At 39.6% G+C, this 16413-nt stretch overlaps 1 protein-coding gene and 1 long non-coding RNA gene across 3 annotated transcripts in view; one reads left to right on the forward strand and one right to left on the reverse strand.

Moving 5' to 3' along the window:
* Window positions 1-370: 370 nt before the first annotated feature.
* Window positions 371-16413, reverse strand: part of MTFR1 (mitochondrial fission regulator 1) — a 66358-nt gene continuing 50315 nt past the window's right edge. For both annotated transcript variants that reach the window (XM_067712207.1, XM_067712208.1), the window contains exons 5-8: window positions 11558-11793; window positions 9488-9740; window positions 2768-2936; window positions 371-1939 (exon numbers count right to left, since the gene is read on the reverse strand). In XM_067712207.1, the coding sequence (XP_067568308.1) occupies window positions 1871-1939; window positions 2768-2936; window positions 9488-9740; window positions 11558-11793 (727 nt within the window). In that variant the 3' untranslated portion in view covers window positions 371-1870. The remainder of the gene's footprint in view (window positions 1940-2767; window positions 2937-9487; window positions 9741-11557; window positions 11794-16413) is intronic.
* On the forward strand, window positions 1857-9423 carry LOC137210384 (uncharacterized). Its single transcript, XR_010936492.1, has 2 exons — window positions 1857-2013; window positions 2688-9423. It is a non-coding gene; the product is annotated as an uncharacterized lncRNA (long non-coding RNA).

Genomic DNA, 16413 nt, shown 5'->3' on the forward strand with positions numbered 1-16413 from the left:
GCCTCAGCTGTAAAATGTAGAGTTGAACTATTTTTAAGATCTTTCACCCAACTATCGTGTTGGGTGGGAGAACCAGAAACTGAATGAGGTGGGTGTAGGGGAAGATGAGGAAAGAGCTTTCACCAGTCCCAGAGGTGGATTATAGGCTTGAGAACCCTGAGGAAACTCATCCCAAGTGACTGCCTTTCTCTTCTTAATGATGGAGTTCCTTTAAGAGAAAGATGAATGAGAGGTGATATATTTTTATATTCTAGGCAATATATTTCCCCTTGAAAAATGCAGAAAGCAAATAATTCTAAAGAAGCTGCATGTATAATATAAAAGAATCGTGCCTATTGTGGAAAAAAAAATGAAAGCATTTGTATAGGCATTATGGCCCAAGGAAAGTAAAAGTTTATTTCAAAACAGTAACTTCCTTGTAATTGGAGCACTGCCCAAAATTCAACAGTGATACAAATAGAATACATACTTTGACCTCCTAAGAAATTTATATCAGGCGAATTGTCTGAATTCCTTTTAAAGGCAGAATTTTTAAACCGTAGGAAACAATCAGAAACAATGTATCAACATGTGTAAAATAAGCCACAGTTCAAAGTTCAGCTGAATAACCAAACCATGAAAATCACCTCCAACTAATATTTGCTGTTATTTAGAACACTGCACGTATTTTCAATAACTTAAAAGGGTCTTCACATCTCCTAATCCCCCCAGGAAGGACAACTTTCTTTTCACTAGATTTAAATAATAGATCCAAATATTTACTCATAGTAGGAGGTTCTGACATTAAACTATGTGTGTTTAACAGAAATATAGAAAATCATGAAGATACCTGCATTTAAAAATGATCACTTGTAGCAATTCCTTAGAAGTCGTAGAGGAGAAAGGCAGCTGTCTACTTCCTAACAGCACCTAAGGTTTATGCTACATAATATAATTCAGCAGAACACCGTTCTGACCAATGATAAGCAGCTTACAGAAAATTCTTTCTCCTATTCAATATTTCATTATAAAGCTACTATTTGGACCAATATTAAAAATGTTTAACTCCACTATGCTGACATTTCCAGAAGTATTAGCAGCAAGTTATCTTCATGCCATTTATTAAACTGAAAGAAAAAGATGGTATATTCTAGTTTTTACTTTAAAAGAGATTTAATTCAATCATTTGATTCCTCACTATCTGAAAACTACATTTCCTTCCTCAGCACTGGATGGCACTACAGTGAAAACGGTTTCCATGATCCTTGACTTCCCTCTTTAAAGGAAAGCATTATGTAATTTCAGCAGCAAACATTATCTGGTTCCTACTCAAACTCCATCTCCAATCCAAGAAAACGTGAGAGAGAATCTAACATAAAAAGTTCTGTTCAAGGTAAGAAATTCCAATCTCAAAACCATTTCATTCCTACAACCTGGTTATTCCACCTGCTCCATCACTGAATAGAAATGATCACCGAAAACAAATGGCACTGTCAGCACCCTCGTCACCCCCTTGCTAAATCTTACGTCCTAAATACATGCACATAAAACATTTGTACAGATAAATTAGTGTTAAGAATTAAAAACTCACATCTACAAAGGTCCTTTCTTTATTCTGAAATCTATATAATTGTTTTCCAGACTGGAAATCTAAACATCTTGGCTACACATTAAAAACACATCAGAATATAAATATGTTATGGAAAACTTCAGAACGGACCTTCTCTTAAAAGCGAACAAACTTAGAGTGCTTTTGTTACAGCTTAATCCTCTGAGACTTAAAAGGAGACACTAAATTCAGGTATTTACCAAATGGTGTATTAGGGCTGTTCGGCTAATAGAAATCAACACTAACAGCTGAACTAGTAGGACAGTCTTTCTCAGCTCAGTATTAGGAAGTTGAAACGTTTTCAATTAAAGCCTTCATTTTTCCTGTAGACTTCAACATGTGTGGCCCAAACTAGAAAAGAAACAAAAAAGACACTGGTTCATGTAACAGTAATGATATGCCCCGCTCCCAATCATGGATCAAAGGTATGTTCTTCATGAAAAACCAAACAGCTACGTAATATTAAAACCTTTATGAATTGACAAGTTGTTATAAACATGACATATCAAAAGAGTGAAAGGCAAAGAGACAACAAAATTACGCCCTAGAAAACTATAATTACCTTAGCAAGAGCCTAGCTTAGTCCAATTTTACTTCTCCGAATAAAAGAAGGAAGGTACAGAGTTTCCTTTTCAATGTCTGAAGACTTTCAGAGATGCTAGAATTTCTAAGATATCTACATCTCTGGAATAAACACATATGCCCCATGACAGTACCCAGAATAAAGGTAATGTATAAATTAATATATTCGAGAGCTTCCATGAATCTGCTCAGTCCCCACCTTTGGCATGCCCACAGCCTGCAAGCCCCTGGTCAAATGTCTCTCCCTCTTCAGGAGACTTCCTCACAGGTGCCCTAAGAGAAAATGATCTTTCCTTGCTATATCAGCATTTTTACTGTCCTCAGATATAAATTTTATTGTAATGAATTTCACTTCATTATACTTAAATAAAACAGCATGAAAAATTTAACACAGGAGACACTAAGCAATGAAACCAGGGGTTAACTTTTGCTTCCTTCTCTGTGCTCTTCTATAATAGGTAATCTAGCTGTAGGTAGGGACTAAATCCTGTAGCATACGTCCTTTTGAATCTTGCAGGCGCACACAGCTGAATGTGTTGCAGCGTGCAGCAGTGAACTACCAGGCTGTACTTGGAGAGAACTCTGCCCAGTACTCACCAACACTCTTTCGGAGGTGCCCTCTGATTCAGACTTTGGAATTCCTTTTTCAACTTCACCTTGGCTATCACATCGATACCGGTAAGCAAACTTCTTTCTCAGAGCCTCTGCTATGAGGGCAGCAGGGTCAGCAGCATCCACCGGTTTGGGCTTCGTGTCTTGTGCTGACCTGAGAGAAATGAACATGAACCGAGGGGGCGCTGATCCCTCCGGGAAGCACACGGGGAGCCTGGCGGCACTTCCCTGGCATCAATACACGTGACAAAGACACTGACACATACTGATGCGGCGAAGTGGAAAACCTAGATTTAAAGCTCAATGAAAGAGCACAAAAGTGCCCAGTAACAGTCCCTCAGGTCCTCTCAGGAGCAGAGATTATGTGCTCCTTCAGGGAAATTAGGGTTCCATTCTTCTCCAAAAGCCTGGTGACTACCATAGCAGGGATGCATACAGCTTCACTGGATGAATGACTGCACAGTAATGAAAAGCCTTCAAATGCAGTTGGGGGAGAAACTGGAAAGTTACCTGCAAGTGTTTATTCTGCTAATCTCTTAGGCTCCCGTACACAGTTAACTATCATTTTTAAACTAAAAACTTAGAGCTACTCATGTAGTCATGTTATAAAACAAAGTTCGCAAGAAACCTAGTACTTGGGAGATCGGTTCAAGATGGCACAGTAGAAGGACGTGCTCTCCCTCCTGCAAGAGCACCAGAATCACAACTAACTGCTGAACAACCATCGACAGGAAGACACTGGAACTCCCCAAAAAAGACAGCCCACATCCAAAGACAAAGGAGAAGCCACAATGAGACGGTAGGAGGGGCGCAATCACAATAAAATCAAATCCCATAACTGCTGGGTGGGTGACTCACAGACTGCAGAACACTTATACCACAGCAGTCCACCCACTGGAGTGAAGGTTCTGAGCCCCACGTCAGGCTTCCCAACCCGGGGGTCCGGCAACAGGAGGAGGAATTCCTAGAGAATCAGACTTTGAAGGCTAGTGGGATTTGATTGCAGGACTTCGACAGGACTGGGGGAAACAGAGACTCCACTCTTGGAGGGCACACACAAAGTAGTGTGTGCATCGGGACCCAGGGGAAGGAGCAGTGACCCCATAGGAGACAGAAGCAGACCTACCTGCTAGTGCTGGAGGGTCTCCTGCAGAGGTGGGGGGTGGCTGTGGCTCACCATGGGGACAAGGACACTGGCAGCAGAAGTTCTGGGAAGTACTCCTTGGTGTGAGCCCTCCCAGAGTCCACCATTAGCCCAAAGAGCCCAGGTAGGCTCCAGTGTTGGATGACCTCAGGCCAAACAACCAGCAGGGAGGGAACCCAGCCCCACCCATCAGCAGACAAGCGGATTAAACTTTTACTGAGCTCTGCCCACCAGAGCTACAGCCAGCTCTACCCATCACCAGTCCCTCCCATCAGGAAACTTGCACAAGGCTCTTAGATAGCCTCACCCACCAGAGGGCAGACAGCATAAGCAAGAAGAACTACAATTCTGCAGCCTGTGCAACAAAAACCACATTCACAGAACGATAGACAAGATGAAAGGGCAGACAGCTATGTACCAGATGAAGGAACAAGATAAAACCCCAGAAACCAACTAAATGAAGTGGAGATAGGCAACCTTCCAGAAAAAGATTTCAGAATAATGATAGTGAAGATGATCTAGGACCTCGGGAAAAGAATGGAGGCAAAGACTGAGAAGACACAAGAAATGTTTAGCAAACACCTAGAAGAATTAAAGAACAAACAGAGAGATGAACAATACAATAACTGAAAAGAAAAATAGAGTAGAAGGAATCAATAGCAGAATAACTGAGGCAGAAGAACGGATAAGTGACCTGGAAGACAGAATGGTAGAATTCACTGCTGTGGAACAGAATAAAGAAAAAAGAATTAAAAGAAATGAAGACAGCCTCAGAGACCTCAGGGACAACATTAAACGCAACAACATTCGCATTATAGGGGTCCCAGAAGGAGAAGGGAGAGAGAAATGACCCAAGAAAATATTTAAAGAGATTATAGTCAAAAACTTCCCTAACGTGGGAAAGGAAATAGCCACCCAAGTCCAGGAAGCACAGAGTCAGGATACAGGATAAACCCAAGGAGAAACACACCAAGACACATAGTAATCAAACTGGTAAAAATTAAAGACAAAAATTATTGAGAGCAGCAAGGGAAAAACAACAAATAACATACAAGGGAACCCCCATAAGGTTAATAGCTGATTTCTCAGCAGAAACTCTACAAGCCAGAAGGGAGTGGAATGATATACTTAAAGTGATGAAAGGGAAGACCCTACAACCAAGATTACTCTACCTGGCAAGGATCTCATTCAGATTCGAGGGAGAAATCAAAAGCTTTACAAACAAGCAAAAGCTAAGAGAATTCAGCACCACCAAACCAGCTCTACAACAAATGCTAAAGAAACTTCTGTAAGTGGAACACAAGAGAAGAAAAGGACCTACAAAAACAAACCCAAAACAATTAAGAGAATGGTAATAGGAACATACATATCGATAATTACCTTAAACATGATTGGATTAAATGCTCAACCAAAAGACACAGGCTCACCAAATGCATACAAAAACAAGACCCATATATATGCTGTCTACAGGAGACCCACTTCAGACCTACAGAGATACAGACAGAAAGTGAGGGGATGGAAAAAGATATGCCATGCAAATGGAAATCAAAAGCTGGAGTAGCAAAACTCGTATCAGATAAAATAGACTTTTAAAATAAAGAATGTTACAAGAGACAAGGAAGGACACTACATAATGATTACAGGATCAATCCAAGAAGATGATGTAACAATTATAAGTATATATGCACCCAACATAGGAACAGCTCAATACATAAGGCAACTTAACTGCTAACAGCTATAAAAGAGGAAATCAACAGTGACACAATAGTAGGGGACTTTAACACCTCACTTACACCAATGGACAGATCATCTAAACAGAAAATTAATAAGGAAACACAAGCTTTAAATGACACAATAGACCAGATAGATTTAATTGATATTTATAGGACGTTCCATCCAAAAGCAGCAGATTACACTTTCTTCTCAAGTGCGCATGGAATATTCCCCAGGATAGATAACATCAAGCCTCAGTAAATTTAAGAAAACTGACGTCGTATCAAGCATTTTTCTGAGCATAACACTCTGAGATTAGAAATCAATTACAGGGGGAAAAAACGTAAAAAACACAAACACATGGAGGCTAAACAGTATGCTACTAAATAACCAAGAGATCACTGAAGAAATCAAAGAAGAAATCAAAAAATACCGAGACAAATGACAAAAAACATGATGATCCAAAAGCTATGGGATGCAACAAAAGCAGTTCCAAGAGGGAAGTTTATAGCAATACAATCCTACCTCAAGAAACAAGAAAAATCTCAAACAATCTAACCTTACACTTAAAGGAACTAGAGAAAGAAGAACAAACAAAACCCAAAGTTAGCAGAAGGAAAGAAATCATAAAGATCAGAGCAGAAATAAATGAAATAGAAACAAAACAATAGCAAAGATCAATAAAACTAAAAGCTGGTTCTTTGAGAAGATAAAATTGATAGACCATTAGCCAGACTCATCAAGAAAATGAGGGAGAGGACTCAAATCAATAAAATTAGAAATGAAAAAGAAGTTAAAACAGACACTGTAGAAACACAAAGCATCCTAAGAGACTACTACAAGCAACTCTATGCCAATAAAATGGACAACCTGGAAGAAATGGACAAATTCTTAGAAAAGTATAACCTTCCAAGACTGAACCAGGAAGAAACAGAAAATATGAACAGACCAATCACAAGTAATGAAATTGAAACCGTGATTAAAAATCTTTGAACAAACAAAAGTCCCGGACCAGATGGCTTCACAGGTGAATTCTATCAAAGATTTAGAGAAGAGGTAACACCCATCCTTCTCAAACTCTTCCAAAAAACTGCAGAACTCCCAAACTCATTCTATGAGGCCACCATCACCCTGATACCAAAACCAGACAAAGATACTACAAAAAAAGAAAATTACAGGGCTTCCCTGGTGGCGCAGTGGTTGGGGGTCTGCCGGCCAAAGTGGGGGACACGGGTTCGTGCCCCCGTTCGGGAGGATCCCGCGTGCCGCAGAGCGGCTGGGCCTGTGAGCCATGGCCTCTGTGCCTGCACGTCCAGAGCCTGTGCTCCACGACGGGAGAGGCCACAGCAGTGAGAGGCCTGCGTACCGCAAAAAAAAAAAAAGAAAATTACAGACCAATATCACTGATGAATATAGATGCAAAAATCCTCAACAAAATACTAGCAAACAGAATCCAACAATACATTAAAAGGATCATACACCATGATCAAGTGGGGTTTATCCCAGGGATGCAAGGATTCTTCAGTATACGCAAATCAATGTGATACACCATATTAACAAATTGGAGAATAAAAACCATATGATCATCTCAGTAGATGCAGAAAAAGCTGCTGACAAAATTCAACACCAATTTATGATAAAAACTCTCCAGAAAGTGGGCAAAGAGGGAACCTACCTCAACATAATAAAGGCCGTATACGACAAACCCACAGCAAACATCGTTCTCAATGGTGAAAAACTGAAAACATTTCCTCTAAGATCAGGAACAAGACAAGGATGTCAACTCTCACCACTATTATTTAACATCGTTTTGGAAGTCCTAGCCACAGCAATCAGAGAAGAAAAAGAAAAGGAATACAAATTGGAAAAGAAGTAGTAAAACCGTCAGTGTTTGCAGATGACATGATACTATACATAGCGAACCCTAAAGATGCCACCAGAAAACTACCAGAGCTAATCAATGAATTTGGGAAAGCTGCAGGATACAAAATTAATGCACAGAAATCTCTTGCATTCCTATACACTAATGATGAAAAACCTGAAAGAGAAATTAAGGAAAAACACTCCCGTTTACCATTGCAACGAAAAGAATAAAATACCTAGGAATAAACATACCTACGGAGACAAAAGACCTGTATGCAGAAAACTATAAGACACTGATGAAAGAAATTAAAGATGATACCAAAAGATGGAGAGATATACCATGTTCTTGGATTGGAAGAATGAATACTGTGAAAATGACTATACTACCCAAAGCTTCTACAGATTCAATGCAATCCCTATCAAATTACCAATGGCATGTTTTTACAGAACTAGAACAAAAAAATCTTAAAATCTGTATGGAGACACAAAAGACCCCAAATAGCCATAGTGGTCTTGAGGGAAAAAAACGGAGCTGGAGGAATCAGACTCCCTGACTTCAGACTATACTACAAAGCTACAGTAATCAAGACAATATGGTACTGGCACAAAAACAGAAATATAGATCAATGGAACAAGATACAAAGCCCAGAGATAAACCCTCGCACCTATGGTCTACTAATCTATGACAAAGAAGGCAAGGATATACAATGGAGAAAAGACAGTCTCTTCAATAAGTGGTGCTACATGTAAAAGAATGAAATTAGAACACTCCCTAACACCATACACAGAAATAAACTAAAATGGATTAGAGACCTAAATATAAGACTGGACACTATAAAACGCTTAGAGGAAAACATAGGAAGAGCACTCTTTGACATAAATCACAGCAAGATCTTCTTTGATCCTCCTCCTAGAGTAATGGAAATAAAAACAAAAATGAACAAATGGGACCTAAGGAAACTACAAACAAGACAAAAAGTAAACCCTAAGAATGGGAGAAAATATTTGCAAACGAATCAACGGACAAAGGATTAATCTCCAAAATATATAAACAGCTCATGCAGCTCAATATTAAAAAAACAAACCACCCAATCCAAAAATGGGCAGAAGACCTAAATAGACATTTCTCCAAAGAAGACATACAGGTGGCCAAGAAGCATGTGAAAAGCTGCTTAACATCACTAATTATTAGAGAAATGCAAATCAAAACTACACTGAGGTATCACCTCACACCTGTTAGAATGGGCATCATCAGAAAATCTACAAACAGCAAATGCTGGAGAGGGTGTGGAGAAAAGGGAACCCTCTTGCACTGTTGGTGGGAATGTAAATTGATACAGCCACTGTGGAGAACAGTATGGAGGTTCCTTAAAAAACTAAAAATACAACTACCATAGGACCCAGCAATCCCACTACTGGGCATATACCCAGAGAAAACCATAATTCAAAAAGGCACCCCAGTGTTCATTGCAGCACTATTTACAACAGCCAGGATGTGGAAGCAACCTAAATGCCCACTGACAGACGAATGGATAAAGAAGGTGTGGTACATATATAGAATGGAATATTACTTAGCCATAAAAAGGAACGAAATTGAGTCATTTGTAGAGATATGGATGAATCTAGAGACTTTCATACAGAGTGAAGTAAGTCAGAAAGAGAAAAACAAATATCATACATTAATGCATATATGTGGAACCAAGAAAAATGGTGCAGATGAAGCAGTTTGCACAGCAGAATTTGAGACACGGATGTAGAGAACAAATTTATGGACACTAAGGGGGGAAACTGGCGTTGGGGGGGGCTGGTGTGATGAATTGGGAGATTGGGACTGACGTATTCACTAATGTGTATAAAATGGATAAGAACCTGCTGTATGAAAAAAATTAATAAAATTCAAAAATTAAAAAAAAAAAAGAAACCTAGTACTTGGTTTTAGGCAAAAAAATCAAGGGAAGTGAGAAAGAAGGCAAATATATCCTCACCTTTTTACTGACCGAAGTTTCACGCTGTTCATGTCTTTAAGGATCTCCAGCATATTTGGCATATCAGATTTCTTTGGACTGCTCTTGACTGAAGTCTTTCCAGCACAGGCGTTTTTCTCTCTTCGATCTCTAATCAGATCAATAGCAGATGCGCTTTTGTGGAGCCCTGACGGAGGGAGGGGAGGTGGCGGAGGGGGAGCTGGTGGGACACAGGGTGGCGCTGGGGCAACGGATGCCGTAGATTCTAAGTCACCTACAGAAACAAGGGAAAGTCATTTTGATCCTGCTGGTAATAGGCAAATAAACTATTTTAAAAGCAACATTATGTTAAGGACTTTATATCTGAAAACAGTATCCTTAAAAAGAATCAAAGTTACGTAAGTAGAAAGGAAGTTTCAGTTACTTGGTTGGAATCTAAATGCCTGCATCTCAGTCACTGTATCATTTAATCCCAAACTCTCCAGATGGAAACATTCCATTTAACTTAACAGGGCGCTTTTGTGATCTCCAGTGTTCAAGTCTGACTGCTGCCAAGTGTGTAGCTACTTTTAGATGAAACAGAGCATCTGTACTGCACACATAACTATCTTCAGTATATACAGTTTGACAATTTAGTACTAGAGTTAAGTATTTGAAAAAACCATTTGATACTCCGTGGTTCTTTTTAAGTATATTTACATAGAAGATTTAACTGAGCATTAACTAGAATGTACATTGACCAAAGTGTGTTTAAAGTTTTAGATTTATTGTTGAACAAATTTCTGGGAGGAAAAAAAAAGTTATAGTTAATTTCCAAAACAAGAAGTAACCAAGAGTTAAAGTGGTTCTAAAATAAGGACCTAAAAATTCATCTTTCTGCATGATTGGAAATTACAGAGTTGTTTTGGGGGTGAACTATATTAATTAGGGGGAACTCGATGCACACGAGTTTTACCCAAGGGATATGGATTGTAAATAGAAGTCTAACATAAAGCCCCAAATTATCTCACAATTTACAGTAGTTTTCTAGTCTGCCAGAAGAGGGAGGTAAAGCAAAAGAGAAATGTAATTCTTAGGTTAAACAGAAAAGGGCAGGACTTTGGTTTTTCATAAGTTACGTGCAAATTTCACTTAAGTAACACCAGGTGTGGGGAGTGCACTCACCCTCTGCCCATCTTGGCCTGACCCAGGTTGGATGAGGTTTCCATGTGGGGTTACATTAAACTCTAGGACCACAAGCAAAGTGGCTCAGAGGCAGAATAACTGTCCTATCCTTTAACCTTTAGAGTTGGCTTATGCTGAGTCTCGCCAGGACTCAGGGAACAACACTTGGAAAAACAACGACTACCTACCAACAGGTTAATGGGCTAGGATTTCAAGGCTATAGTTTCTTCTCCAGAGTGACAGTGCCACACAAATAAAAGCAACAGTAGTAGTCCAGGAGTCAAAGGACCTGAATTCAGTTTCCACTCTGGGCAAGAGGGAGAAAAATGACTACTGAATATCTACTATGTGCTGAAGGTATCGTATATAATCTCCACGTTTACTCCCTACCACAGGTAACTACTATCCCCATTTTAGAGCAGGAAAGGGAGGTAGAAAGGCCAAGTACTTGCCTCAGGACATGTAGGTCAGTAAACAGCACTCAACCCTGTCAGGGTTGTTTTTTGCGATTACCTCCTGTCTGATGGAATGGTGCCATTATCACAGAAACTAAGTTTACCACAGCATTCACTAGTAGCAATTCAACTGTTACCAATGTATGTATATTTTGTGTTTTCAAAATACACTCATCATCCTCTCTGACGGCATTAAGATTGTTCAAAACAAACAAAAACTACTTAACCTTGACTGGGTCCTGTACTGGACAATGCAGAGGACTGATTTTCCAACAAGCCCAATGGCTGTTACTTTTTTTTTTCTTTTAAATTTCATTGTAATATAGCTGATTTGCAATGTTGTGTTAGTTTCAGGTGTACAGCAAAGTGATTCAGTTATACTTCTATATATACATTTCCTTTTTCTTTTCAAATTAGTGGCATTCTCCTAATTTCCAGTTTGCTGGTTAAAACAAATGTAGGACTTGCAGACCTGCACTGAGGTTTTGCTGTTCCTGGAGGGTCACAATTTTGGCAATCTGAGCTCTGAGGGCAGCAAGCTCACTTTCGAGGGCACAGATCTTCTGCAGTGCTTCCTCATTGGCCAGTGTCATGGTCTGCAGTGGAGGCTCTTCCGGAGACAGGTTTGGTAAGGAAAACTGCCGGCCTAGGGGCTTCTCGAAGAAAGGAAGATCATCCTGGAGGGGATGCCTTTTCCGGATCTCTGTCCTGCAAGGAAGACAGAAGGTTGGCTGTCACACAGGCTTTGTTAGAGAATGTAAAAAATCATCATTTCAAAGTCAATCAGAACACAGCAGAACATAACATCTGAGAACCACTTTTCAGGCGGACCTTACATAAAACCCCTGCTGTAAGTTTCAAAACAACAAAGCACTTATCAACCTGATGTAGATACACACCACGCCAGGTTTCTTGTTGGCATCATTCTTCTTAATCTTTATCTCTACGTTATATGCACAAGCCAACACTATCCGGAGGAATCACAGATTCCAACGATGTTTTTGCTAATTCATGTTTTGTTTTGGTGGTTTGAACTAAGGTGATGCAACTTTTAATGCTGTTAAAAATGGTAAACTGGGACTTGGCTGGTGGTGCAGTGGATAAGACTCCACGCTCCCAATGCAGGGGGCCCGGGTTCGATCCCTGGTCAGGGAACTAGATCCCACATGCATGCTGCAACTAAGAGTTCGCATGCCACAACTAAGGAGCCCAGAGCCACAACTAAGACCCAGTGCAATCAAATAAATATATTTTTTTAAAAAAGGTAAACTAGGGCTTCCCTGGTGGCACAGTGGTTGAGAGTCCGCCTGCCGATGCAGGGGACATGGGTTCGTGCCCTGGTCTGGGAGGATCCCACATGCCGCAGAGCGGCTGGGCCCGTGAGCCATGGCCGCTGAGCCTGCGCGTCCGGAGTCTGTGCTCCGCAATGGGAGAGGCCACAACAGTGAGAGGCCCGCGTACAATCAATCAATAAATCAATCAATCAATCAATAAATGTAAACTAATTATTGGTTATATTTGACAATCAAATCAAATCAGTAATCCATTAGCCCTTCCCCAGGGTCTTGGTTTCTGCATTTTGATGTCCGTGTTTTCCACTTGTGATAGAATACACCAAACTGCAAGACACACTGTAACAATATGGGCCAAATTACAGCATAAGAAACTGAAAAGGGGGAAAAAGTAATTATAATTGAACCCATGCAGTAATTATACAGATGGTCTCATTTTCACTTGAGCGTAAAGAAAGGTTTTCTAATATGCACTGCTTCGTAGGTTGAGAATAAAATTCTAAATTATACCTAAATATATATAATTCTAAATATATATAAAATTCTAAATTTATTCTAAATTAATAATTTAGAATATCTGTGGGGTAGGGAAATATATTGGGCTTGCAAAGCTTTAATTACCATTTCCTTTCTTACCCCACACGGGGAAGAAACAGGTGATGAAATGTCTAAAAAAAGTACATGACGATTAAACAAAGGTAAAAACTTTTATAAGAAACAATACCAATGCTCTGATTAAATACATTAATGTGTTCTTTGAAAGATTATATGTTATATAAGTTCAGATTAGGGCATGTGCTCTAATCAACCTGCAATAAAGAAAGTAATTTTAATAAGACATTAAATTTTTTTTTAAATCACTATGGCTTTTTGTTAATATAACACTGAATTTTGATTTCTACTTACCTTTCATAGGGTAGGTCAAATAATTTCGTTAAACGTCTCTATACGATAAACACATTAAATTACAAGAAGACAGAAATTAGTCTACTGAATGAAGTTTTTTGGGGGGGATATTTACATAGAGTTATTTAATCAGTATAATGTCAAATATTTAATATGGTTCCTCAACTATATTCTTGACAACTGTGTAATAAAACATTAAAACACTACTTTTAAAATAGTGTTTTAAAATACTATTTTAAAAATATTACGTTTTGAAAGAACTAAGGAAACCACTGGTAGATAGGATACTGGCAGAGACAGAATTCTAGTCCTGAGGAAAGATCTGGGTAAAATATAGAAATCTCAAATAAATGTACAATTAAAGTATCACACTTGTTCGAAACAACAGTGGAGAAAGGAGGAAGACTACTAGTAGGAACGAAGACGGCGGGTCTCGAGCAGGGGATGGATCAGAAGCAGACAGTTCTCAGGACAGGGGACAGGCGCCCTGCCACAGGCAGCCGGGTGGAGCACCTGGAGGGTGACAAGTGGATGGAAGTGCAGCCGAGCAGAGAAGCATGAGAGCCTGGAGGTAAAGACGCACCTCTACCCCCTACCGTCTCCCATTTTCCATGAAAGTTGGATTTTGCTTTGTTTATCTGAACTTACCTAAGAGAATGAATATTTTATTGGCAACATAAGCAAGGATGATGGTTTATTTTCATATTATGTATGAGTGCAGAGGTTTCATAAACTATATATTATAACAGCAAATAAAGATAAATTTTATTTATTTTTTATTTTTTTGCGGTACACGGGCTTCTCACCACTGTGGCCTCTCCCGTTGCGGAGCACAGGCTCCGGAGGCGCAGGCTCAGCGGTCATGGCTCACGGGCCCAGCCGCTCCGCGGCATGTGGGATCTTCCCGGACCGGGGCATGAACCCGTGTCCCCTGCATCGGCAGGCAGACTCTCAACCACTGCGCCACCAGGGAAGCCCTAAAGATATATTTTGAATGCCAGAATCTTTAGTGCTACTAAACAAAAAAATGATGTTATAATAACTGTTTTTTCAAGGACTCATAGTCACTTTAGTAGTGAGTATACCCTCCCAGATCACAGGATCCAGAAGTATTATATGCTTTTACGTTTGTTTTAAAATGTTATCACTCAAGTAAGCCAATCGTCTAATCCCATGAACATTTACACTTCGATACCCAGAACTGGAACGAGATAATAGGGCGATTTGGATTAAGAGATCAACTACAAGGCATGTTTGAACAGCTTCCTTTCTTTAAGATATCTTCCAGCCAAAATACACTGTAAGAGGAAATTAACCAATACTTAACAGCAAACTACACTGTTTAAGAAAAATAAGAATTAAGCTTCTACCTCTCCCCATAACTCCTCCAGATGAATTCTATCCTTTTGTTTTTGCATCTACTGAGAATTAAGGGATAAGCACTCATTAATCTTGAAAACCAGTGTGCCAGGGTAAGAGGAAAAAAGTTTAGGACCTTTAGCAAAACGATTTAAGTGACAGTGTCAGATCATCTATATTTTATATGTCTATACTATTTTTATAACTTTGGTATAGATTCTGCATTTCCCTGCTATGAGTTGACAGCTATGGGTTCAAACAAATTATAGGAAATGTGGAAGTTTAAATGTGGATTTTTAGAAGCTGGAAAAGGAAAATAATCTTGAAATGATCATGCATTCTCAAAGACACAGAAAGATTTGACATTTACAGAAGCTTGAGAACCAAAGGCAAAAAAATAAAGAAAAAGAGTTGCTCTGTAATATTCTCATATATGAAAAAGCTTAGGTTTTATGAAAATTCTCATACATGTCCCTTCCTTTAAAACTATAAACACACACACACCCTTTTCCCACAGACATCTGTTTTATAAGGCAGTCTACAAATAACTCGTTCTCAGAACCAATCTGTTTTGCCATCCTTCGGAATACAAGGCTATTAAAGAGCTAGAATATAGAGGCAAAAGTAATCCAAACTAAGAAATGCTCTTTTCCACTAAATCTGTGTATAATTCAGAGAAATTTTAAGTAAACAAATATAAAAACAAAAAGAACAAAAGAGGCGTCAAGTACGGATGTCCCAAAAGCAGAAGACAAACAGCCAAAGTATGATCATTTCTTAAAAATACTGTCTGCCGCAGACCTACTAGAGAATGGACTTGAGGATACGGGGAGGGGGAAGGGTAAGCTGGGATGAAGTGAGAGAGTGGCATGGACATATGTACACTACCAAACGTAAAACAGATAGCTAGTGGGAAGCAGCCACATAGCACCGGGAGATCAGCTCGGTGGTTTGTGACCACCTAGAGGGGTCGGTGGGAGGGAGACACAAGAGGGAGGGGATATGGGGATATATGTATACGTATAGCTGATTCACTTTGTTATACAGCAGAAACTAACACACCATTGTAAAGCAATTATACTCCAATAAAGATGTTTAAAAAAAAATACGGTCTGCATACTGACTTGTGCTGGCGAGACTTCTACCCTTTTTGTTTGATTTGGCTCTGAAGTGCCTGTGGCACAAGGGTGCAGGCTCCCCTTCAGAGTACCATCCACACGAAGTGTCTGGCTCGCTTACCTTTTCAATGTTAGTATCAAGGGCGGCCACTCTGAAGTACAACATACACAGACACGAAGGGCTTTTTAAGCTCCACTGACTATTTTAAAGAAAATCCTCAATTAAATACAATGTACCTCTTGGGTCCTTTCCCCTTACCTCACAGTTAATGAAAACAAAATCTGAGATTCTTTTAAATGAGCCCAGTGCCCTATGAAAGGTGGTATTCCCCGGATGACTTTTATTGAGTCTCCCTCACTGTTTTAGTTGAGAGAATAGCTTAGAAAGGTACAGAAATACATGTTACTGTCAATAGGGTGCGGAGAAGGGAGGACAACTCGTAATGTAGTTCCCTGAAAGCACAAAGTTGGGTAGAAAGCTAACTATGTTTCAAAGTGAGCAAATAGCTAGATAAAGACAACTGGACTAGGGAAATTATTCTGAGGGAAGTAATCCATGAAAGGACTATAGTGGGGAATAGTCAGCACTGTCATGAGGCTGCAGACCCAGATGACTAGTGGGATTCATCGCCTATTCTAGATTCTGTTCAACA

The sequence above is a fragment of the Pseudorca crassidens genome, chromosome 17, assembly GCF_039906515.1.
Source record: "Pseudorca crassidens isolate mPseCra1 chromosome 17, mPseCra1.hap1, whole genome shotgun sequence".
In the NCBI taxonomy this organism is placed as follows: Eukaryota; Metazoa; Chordata; class Mammalia; order Artiodactyla; family Delphinidae; genus Pseudorca; species Pseudorca crassidens.